The sequence below is a fragment of the Aquarana catesbeiana genome, linkage group LG12 (assembly GCF_042186555.1).
Source record: "Aquarana catesbeiana isolate 2022-GZ linkage group LG12, ASM4218655v1, whole genome shotgun sequence".
Lineage (NCBI taxonomy): Eukaryota > Metazoa > Chordata > Amphibia > Anura > Ranidae > Aquarana > Aquarana catesbeiana.
The window spans coordinates 78,325,004-78,338,349 of NC_133335.1; the positions used below are offsets into that span (position 1 = coordinate 78,325,004).

The 13,346-nt window shown below is 41.8% G+C and overlaps 1 protein-coding gene across 1 annotated transcript in view; it reads left to right on the plus strand.

Moving 5' to 3' along the window:
- Positions 1 to 13,346, plus strand: part of ERBB2 (erb-b2 receptor tyrosine kinase 2) — a 200,792-nt gene that overhangs the window by 179,968 nt on the left and 7,478 nt on the right. Inside the window, exons 24-26 of the mRNA XM_073608097.1 lie at positions 3,477 to 3,574; positions 4,783 to 4,959; positions 9,867 to 10,131. Of these exons, the coding sequence (XP_073464198.1) occupies positions 3,477 to 3,574; positions 4,783 to 4,959; positions 9,867 to 10,131 (540 nt within the window). The remainder of the gene's footprint in view (positions 1 to 3,476; positions 3,575 to 4,782; positions 4,960 to 9,866; positions 10,132 to 13,346) is intronic.

Genomic DNA, 13,346 nt, shown 5'->3' on the forward strand with positions numbered 1-13,346 from the left:
ACATGCTTTGTAATTAGCACAGTGGAAGTGAACTTTGTCCATGCAGGGAAAATAACTCGGTTCACTTGGTTAACTCGGTGCTTGTACACATTCTAAGTTCAACTCTTCCACCACTCTATTGACCCCTATATCCAATAGCAACTTTCCAGTACTTCCAGGTATGCGTGGCATATGACTCTCTCCCCTTCTTCCTTTAATTTAGAGCTGGGAGTCTTCTATGCCTATTGCCAGGCCTCCAGCCAGGGGCGTATGTACAGGGGGCCACAATTGTGACACCCAAATAGGAGGGGGAGGAGGTGGCATATAGAGGAACCCATCCCCTCCATTTTCCTCTTGCAGCCTTTCAGCTGAAAATGGAGGGGATCGGTTCCTCTAAATGCTGCCCCTCCTATCTACCTACTGCTACCCCGGGCTCCTGTGTGCTCTCCTGGCCCCGTCCCCGTGCAGTGCTGTCGGGTCCCCCTGCTGCCCCTCCCCTCTCCTGCTAGCTGCTTCCGAGGATCTGACAGGGTGGAGAGCAGGGTAGGGGCTGGTAAGTGACACATTTACTGGACCCTTTCTTGTCTTAATGAATAGAGTCAGTCATCCGTACCGATCATTCATAGCTGAGGCATGATAATTGTGTTTACTATGCTTCAGTTTGTGAATGCAATGGAAGCTTTGTATAGAGCTGTTTCTAGCCATCCATTCTGTGCCGCTGAGGCTGCAGAGATTGAGATTGAAGTGGTTGTAAAGTCAGGATGTTTTTTATTATTGCATTTTATGCATTAAGATAAAAAGCCTTCTGTGTGCAGCAGCCCCCCTAATACTTACCTGAGGTCCCTCTAGATCCAGTGATGTTGTAAGAATGTCTCGACTGTCGGGAACTCCCCTCTTCATTGGCTGAGACAGCAGCGTGGTGCCATTGGCTCCCGCTGCTGTCAATCGAAGTCAGCCAATGAGAATAGAAAGGGGGCAGGGCTGGGCCGAAGCTCCGTGTCTCAAATGACACAAAGAGCTGTGACTCGGCTTGGGTGCCCCCATAGCAAGTGGCTTGCTGTGGGGGCACTGAACAGGAGGGAGGGGCCAGGATCACAGAAGAGGGACCTGAAAAGAGGAGGATCCGGGCTACTCTGTGCAAATCCACTGCAACAGAGGAGGTAAGTATAACATTCTCCTCGTTACAGTGTCTCTTCTGCTCTCCTGAGCTGGCTGTCGCTACTGATACTGACCAGAGCCTTTAACACAGGTCTGGTTCTACGAGCATATGGACTTTGCCTCTTTGGCATTAACTGGACTGTTATTGTTTCCCTTTACACATCTCACTAGCTGCACCTGCTAGCGCTCCATCCTATCTATCCTCTGTAAGTATAACATTAATATTATTTTTAATGGAAAAAAAGGAGATTTTACAATCACTGTAAGAGCTGTGTCCTCAATCTCTTTTCTCTGTCTCAAAGGTGAAACATCAGAGGTATGTTTAGACCCCTGATATTTCACCAAAGCACCCCAACAAGGCTCCTAAAAATTTTTTAAAAATAATAAAAAAAATGAAATTGTAAAAAAATAAATGAATAAAATGGCAAAAGAAAAATACTGACACCAGTGGCAGAACTACCAGGGTTGCAAAGGTGGGTAGGGGTCAGGGGGCCTTTTTATAGTTTCTTGCATCGGGACCCTGAAGGTTCTAGTTACACCCCTGCACTGTCATTTGGGATGGGGGAACAGTCCATAGTGCTGTGTAAACTCTGACCAGATCATCTTGGTGCTTACACAGGATTTTTTTTTCTCCATTTTGTACTTCACTACAGCAGCGGCAAGAGCTGAATAGAAGGGGAGTATAAGCAGCGGGGTACAACAAGCAATTAAGGAAGCCTCTTGCTGTTCCCTGTTTGCACAGCATAGGTTTACTATAAAAACATATTGGGGGTTATTTACGAAAGGCAAATCCACTTTGCACTACAAGTGCAAAGTGCACTTGAAATTGCACTGAAAGTGGACTTGGAAGTGCAGTCGCTGTAAATCTGCGGGGTAGATCTGAAATGAGGGGAAGCTCTGCTGATTCTATTATTCAATCATATGCAAGCTAAAATTCAGTTTTTTTTATTTTCCTTGCATGTCCCCCCTCAGATCTACAGCGACTGCACTTCCAAGTGCACTTGCAGTGCAATTTCAAGTGCACTTTGCACTTGTAGTTTGCTCTTGTAGTGCAAAGTGGATTTGCCTTTAGTAAATAACCCCCATTGTCACATACCTATTTGCAAAAGTCCTGTCCCTAATGATAGTAGCTTGTTTTGCTACTGAAAAAACAAGCATCCAAGAGGTGCTGGGACTTTGATATAAGTTTATACAAAGTGGTGGGAGAGCAAAAACATTTGAAGAGCCAACTGACTCAGGTTAGGCTGCTCACGACAGACAAGGCTACCCTCCAGCATGTACCCCAGCAGGTTCTCAGAAAAAAACATGCATACATGGAAGGAGTGCCAGAGCAAAATATAAGAATCCAATTTATTGGTATTGTGCTAAAAGACAGCCAACGTGTTTCGGGGGTCAAAGTAACTCCCCCTTCATTAGGGCTTCAGTTAAAAAATGAGAACCTTGAATGGACTCGAGGCTTTCCTGTGTGTATCTGTAATAAAGACTTGTGCCGCGTACACATGGTCGGACTTTCCGACAACAAATGTTTGTGAGCTTGTTGTCGGAAATTCCAACCGTGTGTATGCTCCATTGGATATTTGTTGTCAGAATTTCCGACAACAAATGTTTAAGAGCAGGTTCTCAAATTTTCCGACAACAAAACTTGTCGGAAATTCCGATCATGTGTACACAAGTCCGACGCACAAAATTCCACGCATGCTCGGAATCAAGTACGAGTGGCGCACTGGCTATTGAACTTCCTCTTTATAGTCCCTTTGTACGTCACCGCGTTCTTGACGTTCGGAATTTCCGACAACATTTGTGTGACCGTGTGTATGCAAGACAAGTTTGAGCCAACATCCGTCGGGAAAAAATCCACGGTTTTGTTGTCGGAATGTCCGATCGTCTGTACGCGGCATTACTTTGAGTCCATTCAAGGTTCTCATTTTTAATTGAAGCCCTGATGAAAGGAACATTTTTATGATCCCTGAAATGCGTAAGGATGTCTTTTTAGCACAATACCAATAAATTAAATGGACCGCTCTTATCTTTTAGTGTGGAGCTTCTTCCATGTATGCAATTTTTTTCCTGTTTTGCTACTATGGGCAGTAAGTTAGAAGCACAGAGGAGCACATTTTACTGTTTCACCGGTAGTATTCTTGACATAATGAGACATTTGAAAACCATAAGGCATTAAGTGAACTTCCTATTGGAGAAGAATCTGATCTTTCTCTAGGGCAGCAAAGGCCTTGCTTTTACAACTCTATTTTTGTGTTTTATACGTATGCTTGTCCACCCTGAACACACTTTTATTTAATGTATTGTAGTACCATTCATGTACATTGTACTGTTCTTCCCAGGCTGGATGATAGACTCTGAGTGCCGGCCCAAGTTCCGTGAGCTGGTCACCGAGTTTTCCCGCATGGCTCGTGATCCACAGCGCTTCGTGGTCATTCAGGTAAAAACAAAACTGTAAAAAGTTGAACATGTATGCTAATATTATTTGGCATACAATATACTTGACCATTACAACTTTCACCAGGCTACAGACTGCAGTGGTCTAGGCGAGCTGAAAGTTTTTTTTTTTTTTTTTTCAGTTAGGCCTTCAGCTTGCATGTGAACATCATGTCATAGTTCATATATTAATCACAACTTGGAACCATTCTCGGGTCCTGATCATTAGTGGGGATTGACAGGGACAGCCTGTTTTGATAGTTAACAGATGCCCAAAGTGTCAGCTGGTAGGTGGTAAATGAAGGATGTCTATTAATCCCCAATATGGGACATTGTGCCAAGGAATGTTAATATCCAGATTATGTCCCGGAAGGGATTAAAGGATAGTGGTTTGTACATGTTTTCTTTATTTAATAAAGTAAAGACCCAAAAAATGTATATTTTATATTCTTCCTAATAAAATCGTACTGCACTATGGAGCTTTGCACCACCCTGTTTCCTTTTTTGTTTCTACAGTGTCTTATTAGGTAGCTCCTAGTACTTTAATCACGGGTAAATTAGTAAAATCCTAATTCAATGAGGTTTTAATCAAAAAAGCAAGGCAAAAGGCAAGCAGCTTCTGCTGTGCACCTGGTGCTCTGGCAATCCTTTCTCATACAGTGAATATAAAAAGTCTACACACCCCTGTTAAAATGTCAGGTTTCTGTGATGTAAAAAAAAAGAGACAAAGATGAATCATTTCAGAACTTTTTCACTTCCATGAGACCTATAAACTGTACAACTCAATTGAAAAACAAACTGAGATCTTTTAGGTGGAGGGATGTAAAAATAAAAAAAATAAAATATGGTTGCATAAGTCCTGGTTCACACCTTTTGCAGGTTGCAGTTTGCCTATTTCAGGTGCATTTTGTGTTTTTCAATACATGCTTTTGATCCATTGAAGTCTATACATGTACATTCGCATGTTTGTCTTATGCTGTACTTTCATATGTCCTGGGGGGGGGGGGGGGGGGGGGGGGGTTGACAGGCATTTTTTTTTATCTTCTATAATTCATTTTTTTATACTTTTTTTTCAGATTTTTTTTTTAACTGTATGGATGGGGATACCAAACCCCCAATATGACAGCATTGGGCAGGTGATAGATCCTGTTTATGGACCTGCCTGAACATCTTGAGATTATCCCAAGTCACCAGACTCTTTATCTCTTTTAGGATGATGAACTCTTGGCTCAGGCCAGCCCCTTAACTACACAATTCTACAGTGAACTATTAAGGGAGGTTGGCATGGATGAGTTGGTGGATGCTGATGAGTACCTTGTTCCTCACCATGGATTCTTTGGGTCTGAAGATCCTGTGCTGGAACATCGCAGTAGAATATCGTCTTCACAGGTATGACCAACATTCCGTTTTGTTATGCTAGAGAAAGAATCGCCTTTTGGAGCTTTTTATGCAGAAAAAGGTTTATACTTTATGTATAGTGAATGAGCTACCTGCATTTAAAGTAGTTGTTTAGATTACGAGAAAAGTTATTTATTCACCCATATAGGGTTTTAGTGATTTCCAGAACTCAGGTAATTCCATGGGAAAGCCAGGCTATATGATGTCTGAGCTTTACATTATTTTAGCACTGCACAATCTTTTATTTCTTGTTGCTGATTATCAGCGTGTGCTGGCTGGCTTTTGGTTTATTTTTATTTGTTTGGGTTGCAAGGTGACATTTTTACATATTTATTTTTCACAAATAAGTGCAAGAAGTCAGTGATGCTGCAGCTGTGCTAAAATCGCAAAGGTCCCCTTAATCACTTGAAGACCAGGTCTTTTTCTGACACTTTTTGTCTACAAGTAAAAAAAGTCTGTATTTTTTGCTAGAAAATTACTTAGAACCCCCAAACATCATTTTAAAGCAGAGGCCCTAGAGAATAAAATAGCGGGTTTTGCAATTTTTTATGTCGCACTTTATTTGCGCAAAAATGCACTTTAATGAATTCTAATGTACACCATACCCAATTTTTAAGTAAAATCTAAAAGATGGAATTACACCAAGTAAATAAATCCCGAACATGTCATGCCTTAAAATTGTGTGTGCGCTTGTGGAATGGCAACAAACTATGTTGCCATAGGTGACACTTTAAAAGCCTTTACAGGTTATCAGTTGAGAGTTAGAGGAGGTGTGGTGCTAGAAGTATTGCTCTTGCTCTGATGTTTGCGGCAATACCTTAATGCAGGGGTAGGCAACCTGGGGCCCTCCAGCTGTTGTGGAATTACATTTCCCATGAGGCATTGCAAGGCTGGCAGTTACAATTACTCCCAGAGGCATGATGGGGACTTGTAGGTCTGCAACAGCTAGAGGGCCCCAGGTTGCCTACCCCTGCCTTAATGTGTGGTGCAATCATGGTTTACGTATGCGCGCGGGACCAATGCATGCATTCACCATTGCGTGTGAGCACAGGGGAATGGGGCACTTTAAAAAAATATTTTTTTTTTGCTATTTTTTCTTTTACAATGTTTCTTTAATTATTTTTTTTTTTTATCACTTTTATTGCTGTCACAAGAAATTTAAATATCTCTTGTGACAGCAATAGGCATGTGACAGGTACTCTTTTTGGAGAAATCTGGGCTCTCTTAGACCCCAGATGTCTCCTCTGCCCTTAAAAGTATTTGATCATACCAAGATTGGGGTGATCAGATACTTTCCATATTTAAATACTGGCGCTGTTTACATCCGGGAAACTGGAAGTGAAGAAAATGCTCGTCGCTTCCGGTTTCCTATTTCATAGAGTACATCAGGGACCTTTCGGTCCTCGATGAGCTCTGTGGTAAGCCAGTGGAACCGCCGGCTTTCATTCTGGGCTTGCCAGTGGGATTGTAGAGCCCAGAGAGGCACTGGTGGGTGCACCCTCCCGTCCCCTGTAAAAGCCATCCAGAAGCAAATTAGATGCTAGGGTGGCTTTTACATAAAGAAAAGATACCAGGATGATGCATGAAGCTGCAGGCATCATCCCAGTATAACCACTTAAGTCAAATGGCTTACATGTATGTGATTTGGCGTTAAGTGGTTTTAAAGAACTTCTAGTAAAAGTAGTAGAATAAAAAGTAGCCTGCAACAGAAGATTGTTTATACTGACCTGTCCAACTTGCCTGTTCCTAAAATTGTCATTCTCTTTGAAAGCTACAGCTTTTGAAGGACCTTCATAGGAGTATGCTGTCTGCTGTGTGCACACTGCTCCACCTCGTCCAATCAGAGAAGGCTCAGTACAGTACCCATAAGATGTCAAGGATTACTCTAGTAGGGGCAGCTATCTAAGTAAATGTCCTCCTCCACAGGAATCTGCCAGATATGGAATATGCATACTTACATTGATCCAAGCTGGACCACTGAACCTGTGCAAAAATATCCATACCTGGAATTCAACATTAAATTGCCTGCATGTGACCGCCTGGAAACACAGCAAAAAATATATAAATTGTGATTTATACTAAAATGTATAAAAGGCAAATGAAGGCAACGGGGGAGGCATTATTTAAATGGCGTATGGTATAGCATAAACTTCTACTTGAAATATTAGGTTGACGAAGTGTAGGTCTAGTTTAATTTTAGGAATTTCAGTGTATTTTCTACTTTATATAAAATGTCTTTGAAGGTTCACATTTATCCAGGTCATAGTATAGCTATTAGTAGAGCTACGTAATCTTGAAGATGTTGGTAGCTTATCCAATCCACCTCTTTATATAAACACTATGGTTCCCTTTAACCACTTGACCTCCGGAGGATTTACCTCCCTTCATGACCAGGCGATACGGCACTGCCTTACTTTAACGGACTCTTGCGCAGTCATGCAACGCTGTACACAAATGAATTTGATGTCGTTTTTTTCCCCACAAATAGAGCTTTCTTTTGGTGGTATTTGATCACCTCTGGAGTTTTTTTGCGCTATAAACAAAAAAATTTTAGCAAAAAAAAAAAATCTATCTATCTATATATGTGTATGGATATAGATAGATATAGATATATAGAGATATATAAAAAATTTTTTTTTTATATATATATATATATATATATATATATATATATATATATATTTTTTTTTTTTTTTTTTTATTTCTGCTATAAAACATATCCAATAAGAAAATCAAATTTCTTCATCAATTTAGGCCAATATGTTTTCTGCTACATATTTTTGCTAAACAAAAATCCCAATAATTGATTGGTTTGTTATAAAATATTGTTATAACGTCTACAAACTATGGGATGTATACTGGAATTTTTATTTATTTATTTTATACTAGTAATGGTGGTGATCAGCGACTTATAGCCATACTGTGATATTGCAGCAGACAATCTGACACTAACTGACTTTGTGGGAACCACTGACACTTAGGCCTCATGTACACTGCTGCTGGTAAACGGACGTTTAGGAACAGTTGGGCATTTTTTTCAGCTGCCCCTGAACTCTCCTCTGTTATCTTATCAGTACATGTACACAGGGTCGTTTATAGTTGTTTCTAGGCAGTTGAGATTAGAAGCATTTTTTGGAATGCAAAAAAATGGGTTCAGACGGATGTTCAGAGGCATTTGAAATGCCAAATGCTTGTAAAGACTGCTAAACGTGGTAACTTGCATTTAGCAGCGTTTCATTTACAGACGTTTTTCATTTTAACACAAAAACTTCTAGATGCAAACGCGACTTGTAAACGCAGCTAAATGGATGGTTTTAAATGCCGGTTTCTAGCTGTCAAGTTAAATCATTCAGGAGAGGTTAAACAACGTCCCGTGTACATGAAGCCTAAAACAGTGATCAGTGCTAAAAATATGCACTGTCACTGTACTAATGACACTCGCTGGAAAGAGGTTACCATCAGGGGAAATCATAGGGTTAAATGTGTGCCTAACTAGTTTTTCTTTTTTGTTTGTTTTTTTTTTGTTTTCCCCCTTTTTTTGGTATAGATGTATGTAAATGGGTAGTATGTGCGTATGGGTACATGTATGCACACATCTGTAGGGGGAAGATGTGTTGAATTACTGGCTCCAACATCACCTCAAAAAGAGGGAAAAAGAAAAGAAAAAGTCACAGGGATAATGGGATGAGTGGTTTGAAGTAAGAGAGATGGTGGTGTTATATATTTAAATGTGTTAAAGAGAGTGGGCACACATGGACTGGGTACAATAGTAGTATAATAAGTGGGTATAATCGCCTATTTAATATGGCGAGACAATGCAATCCGTGTAAGCAGATGGGGAAAGGGAGAGAGAGAAGAGACGTAATAACCTTTATTATTAAATGAACACGTGCTTTTTTTTTTTTTCCTTTTTTTTGGTATTAGTCAACGTAAACAGGCAAAGTGGCGGGGGGGGGGGTCGGAGCAAATTCAACCTTTATGATATATTGTATGTTAAGAGGGGATGTGTTTTTTACCTTTTTTTTTTTTTTTTTTTTTTTTTCTTTTTGAATAGAATATTTGGACATGTGTATATAGAGTTTTGGATATTATGTAAATGTTATGTATGGACACATGTCTTTGTCCCCTGTTGACTGTTAAGCTGAATTCTAATAAAATAAAATATATATACACACACACACGACAGAGCTCTGCCTATGTAAACAAAGCAGAGCTCTGTCTTGTGCCTCTCCTTGCCGATCAGCAGGTGCCAGCAGGCAATCCATTGGCCGGCACCCACTGATCGGATTCTGCTGTGCAGAATCGTGTGTGTGTGTATATTTATGATTCTGCACAGAATGGCTGCCCTGTAGCAGTAAATATTCTGTAGGGCGGCCGTGAACTGGTTAAGATGATGCTGAAAATACTACACAAGGTTAATGCAGGACTCCATTCGAACGTTTTTTTTCTCCCATGAAGTGGAGCTGTGCTTGCACTACATGGGTTAACTGCCCGTTTTGTTTAGGGGAGCACCAAAAAGACTATACTTGCCTGATTCTTGGATTGAACCATGCTCCCCCCACACCCAGCAGTGGACTGTTTCTGCCGTCTTCACGTCCAGAGCTGGTCTATGGGCATGACGACGCCAGGAACGGTCCATTTACAAGACCGCTTGGGGGGGGGGGATGTCAGGAGCAGGAGGGAACGGTCTTGTGCTCGGAGGATCGGCGGATTAGGAGAGTATATCTCAGCTCTGGAATCCCCTAGACAAAAACGAGCAGTTAACCCATGCAGTGTGGGCAGCCCCACTACATGGAGAAAAAAAAATGTGCCCGCAGTTCTTCTTTAAGTGTGTGCAAATGCAGTACAGAAACCACTTCTGCAAACGCCAAAAACAATGTCATATTTTCTTATTTCAGAGTGCAAATGAGAACGATCGGCCGTTGTTGGATGGAACAGCTCCCGTGGTCCCTCTAGCTTGCACTTTGTCACACGAATCAGCTGCCAGTGGCTCTGATGATCTTAGTGACAGGGACAATGTGTTTGATTCACTTCCCAGAGATGTCAGCCTTAGACACCGGTACTGCGAGGATCCAACAGAACTTGGAGGAGCTGACATGATCGATGGAAGGATGATGGACATCAATGGTTATACATCTCCAGCATCTCCTGCATACCCTTCAGGTACAGAATACTACTGGTGGCCTTCCCAGAATACCATGTGCATTTGCAGACATGTGCAACCGAAAGGTCTGTGGTGATATGGTGCCGGCATAATGGGACACAGCAATTAATCCAGCCCTGTCTCGATGACTGAATGCGTTTATATGTATTGGCAAGAGCCAGTTTAACTTGCTAATGCCCAGGTAACATGGCCACACAGAGGGTGGGCTCCTTGCTTGCTTCCAACACAAAGACCGAGCTGTCACATTAGCTCCCGGTTTCTAGTAATCACAGTGGTCATGTGATCAGGCAGAAATTTCCACAACCTGGGTGTAATAGCCCAGGTAAAGAGAAGGTTGGGTGGGAAGAGGTTAAATTGTTGCTCCTGATAAACATTTATAACTTGTGGACAGAGTAGGAAAATGTTAGCGCCCCTGTCAGGCTTTTATTGCTGTCTTTGGCCCCATTGATGAGAATTCCTACCACTTCCTGTTCCAGTACAAATATTGTGCAGGAACAAAAAGTCAGGGGATATCTGCAGTTGGGAAACCTGACGTTTTAGCTTTCCTCTCTTGAGAAAATGTGGAACAGGAAGAGATTCTCCCCAAAGACAGCAATAAAGACTGAGGTTCTAGTCCTTCCCAACCCTGTCCAAAACATAAAAAGGAGAAATACAGATTGGGGTATTCTGTAAAATGTTAAATCCTGACTGTGCCCCCCCCCCCCCCCCCAGAATATTTATCGTTTCCTTTTTTGCTTCCTGTACCTCCATAGAGGTGATTTCTCTATATGGCACCTGTCTCCTGGACACTATAGGGGAAATCTCCCTTATTGGAACCATCAATAAAATCCTTGCAGAGGTTTTAAACCTTCCCCACACTTCCTGTTCTGTCTTAGGCTGGGTTCACACTGATGCGTTGCAGGAACCATAGTGATGCCTTTGTTTTCCCACACCACATCAGAATCGCAGGCAGTTCACACTGCGCTCTGTGAACCGCTGCGGGTGTCAATATAAAGTTAATGACACAACCAAATCGGTTCGCAGAACGAACTGTGGAATCGGATCGTATGGGTCTCAAAACACATGTGATACGATTCCAGTGTGGACAAAACAAAAGTCACATTTTTGGCACGGATCCAGTGCGATTTGAGCCATACATAATGTTTGGCTCGACTCGCACCGCACTAAATTTGCATGTCATTGGTACAGGAATCTGGTGCGATTCCTGCACAAATGACATGCGATGTGGTAGACCGCATTAGTGTGAACCAAGCCTTAAGCTGGCCATAGATAAATTGGAATTGGGCTGGCTCAGCGGGGACTGGATGATTTTTTGATCCATTTGTGGGCGTCCCTGTTTAACAGAAGTTGATAATTAGATTGACTTCTCTCAAACAGGAATGTTGGAAAACTTTGATTGATCAGCGGCTGCTGATCAGTGTATTCTGACAGTGCATGAATCCCGCTGTCACAATACATTGAGGTTGATTCACTAAAACTGGAGAGTGTAAAATCCTGGTGCAGCTCTGCATATACACCAATCAGCTTCCGTTTTTTTTTTTTTTTTTTTTGTCAAAGCTTAATTGAACAAGCTGAAGTTACAAGTCGATTAGTTTCTATACACAGCTGCACCAGATTTTGCATTCTCCAGTTTCGGTAAATCAATCCCACGGTCTCAGGAGGGAGATTCCTACTTCCACCTCACTTGTCTGAATGGGGGAATTCACACAAGCTGGCAACCCATCTATGGCCAGTTTACACTTATCAAATAGAAAGGAATGAAGACGGCGTCTCCCAAATGAAGACACAGCAGTAATGGAGTCTCTAACCTTTTTCCCCATGCAATCCGATATACGAGGGGGTGCTGATAAGTATTGAACCTTACCCAGAACAAATTGAGCTAGAAAGCTATAACTGCCACACTATTCTACATATTCCCCGAGGAAGTCAATGCATTGTGATATCTGTCCTGCAGCTTCTTAAGTCCCTGCAAATAAAATTCTTCCGACTGCTGGTGTAACCACTCATTTGCAGCATTAGTTTCCTCCGGAACACTCCTAAATGGTTGTCCCTTTAGGTGTTTTTTGAGATTGGGGAACAGATGATAGTCCGTTTTTGGAGCTTTTGGAGCCAGGTTGGGCGAATAGGCTGGATGGGGCATCACTTTGAAAGCCTAAGGTAGTCAGTTTTGCCATTGTTTCACCTGCAGGTTGTGTGACAAGGAGTTATCATGCAACAGGGTGACAGCTTTCTCCGTGTTTTTCCTTGATATTTTGCCTTAACTTCGTCAATAAAGCACAGTAATATGTTGCATTAATGGTTGAACCTTTTTGGAGGTAGTCCACCAGCAGAACTCCCTTCTTATCCCAAAAAACTGTTGCCATTTGCTTCTGCAATGACCTTTGTACAATGGAACTTCTTTGGCCTGGGGGAACCACTGTGCCCCCATTCCTTAGACTGTTCCTTTGTTTCAGGATCATAACAGTAGATCCATGTCTCGTTACCAGTTTGTCCAGGAAATCTGACAAATTTCTTGCAAAATATTCCAAAACAGCCACCGATGTCTCCACACCTTTCTTCTTTTGTTCGGTTGTCAAAAGTTTTGGGATCCTCTTTGCTGCAAGCTTTCTCATTTCCAAGTCGTGGTGGATAATGGCACCAACTCTCTCACGTGATATTCCCAGATATGTAGCAATACATTTGGCTGATATCCGGCGGTCCTCCATGATTATGTCATGGATGGATTTCACATTTGCAGGCACAGAGACAGAAACTGGCCTTCCACTGGGTTTCTAATTTTCAACACCAAAATGGCCAGTTTTTAAACTTGACAACCCAACGTTTAACTGTTGCAGATGAAGGGTGACTGTCATCCAAAGTTTGTGACATTTCATCATTGATCTGCTTCGCACCTTTCCCTTGAAGAAATAGGAACATGATTATGGTCTTACGCTCTTCCACATTTTTTTTTTTGGAGGTGCTGCCTCTCTGAAAAAGAAAGATATATTAAAATCATAGGTAGTTGATTTTTGCACCATTGAATATAGACAAATTGGCCAGTGCACCCTGCAATTTACAGCTTATCTCAATTTTGTTCTGGGTAAGGCTCAATACTTGTAACAGCACCCCCAGCAAGTCTGCAGCAGTACACTAGTTTAAATGATCTGCTGATGTTACAGCCATCATGGAACTTGGCAACAAAATATGTCTAGACGAAGGAGCAGATGTACACTTT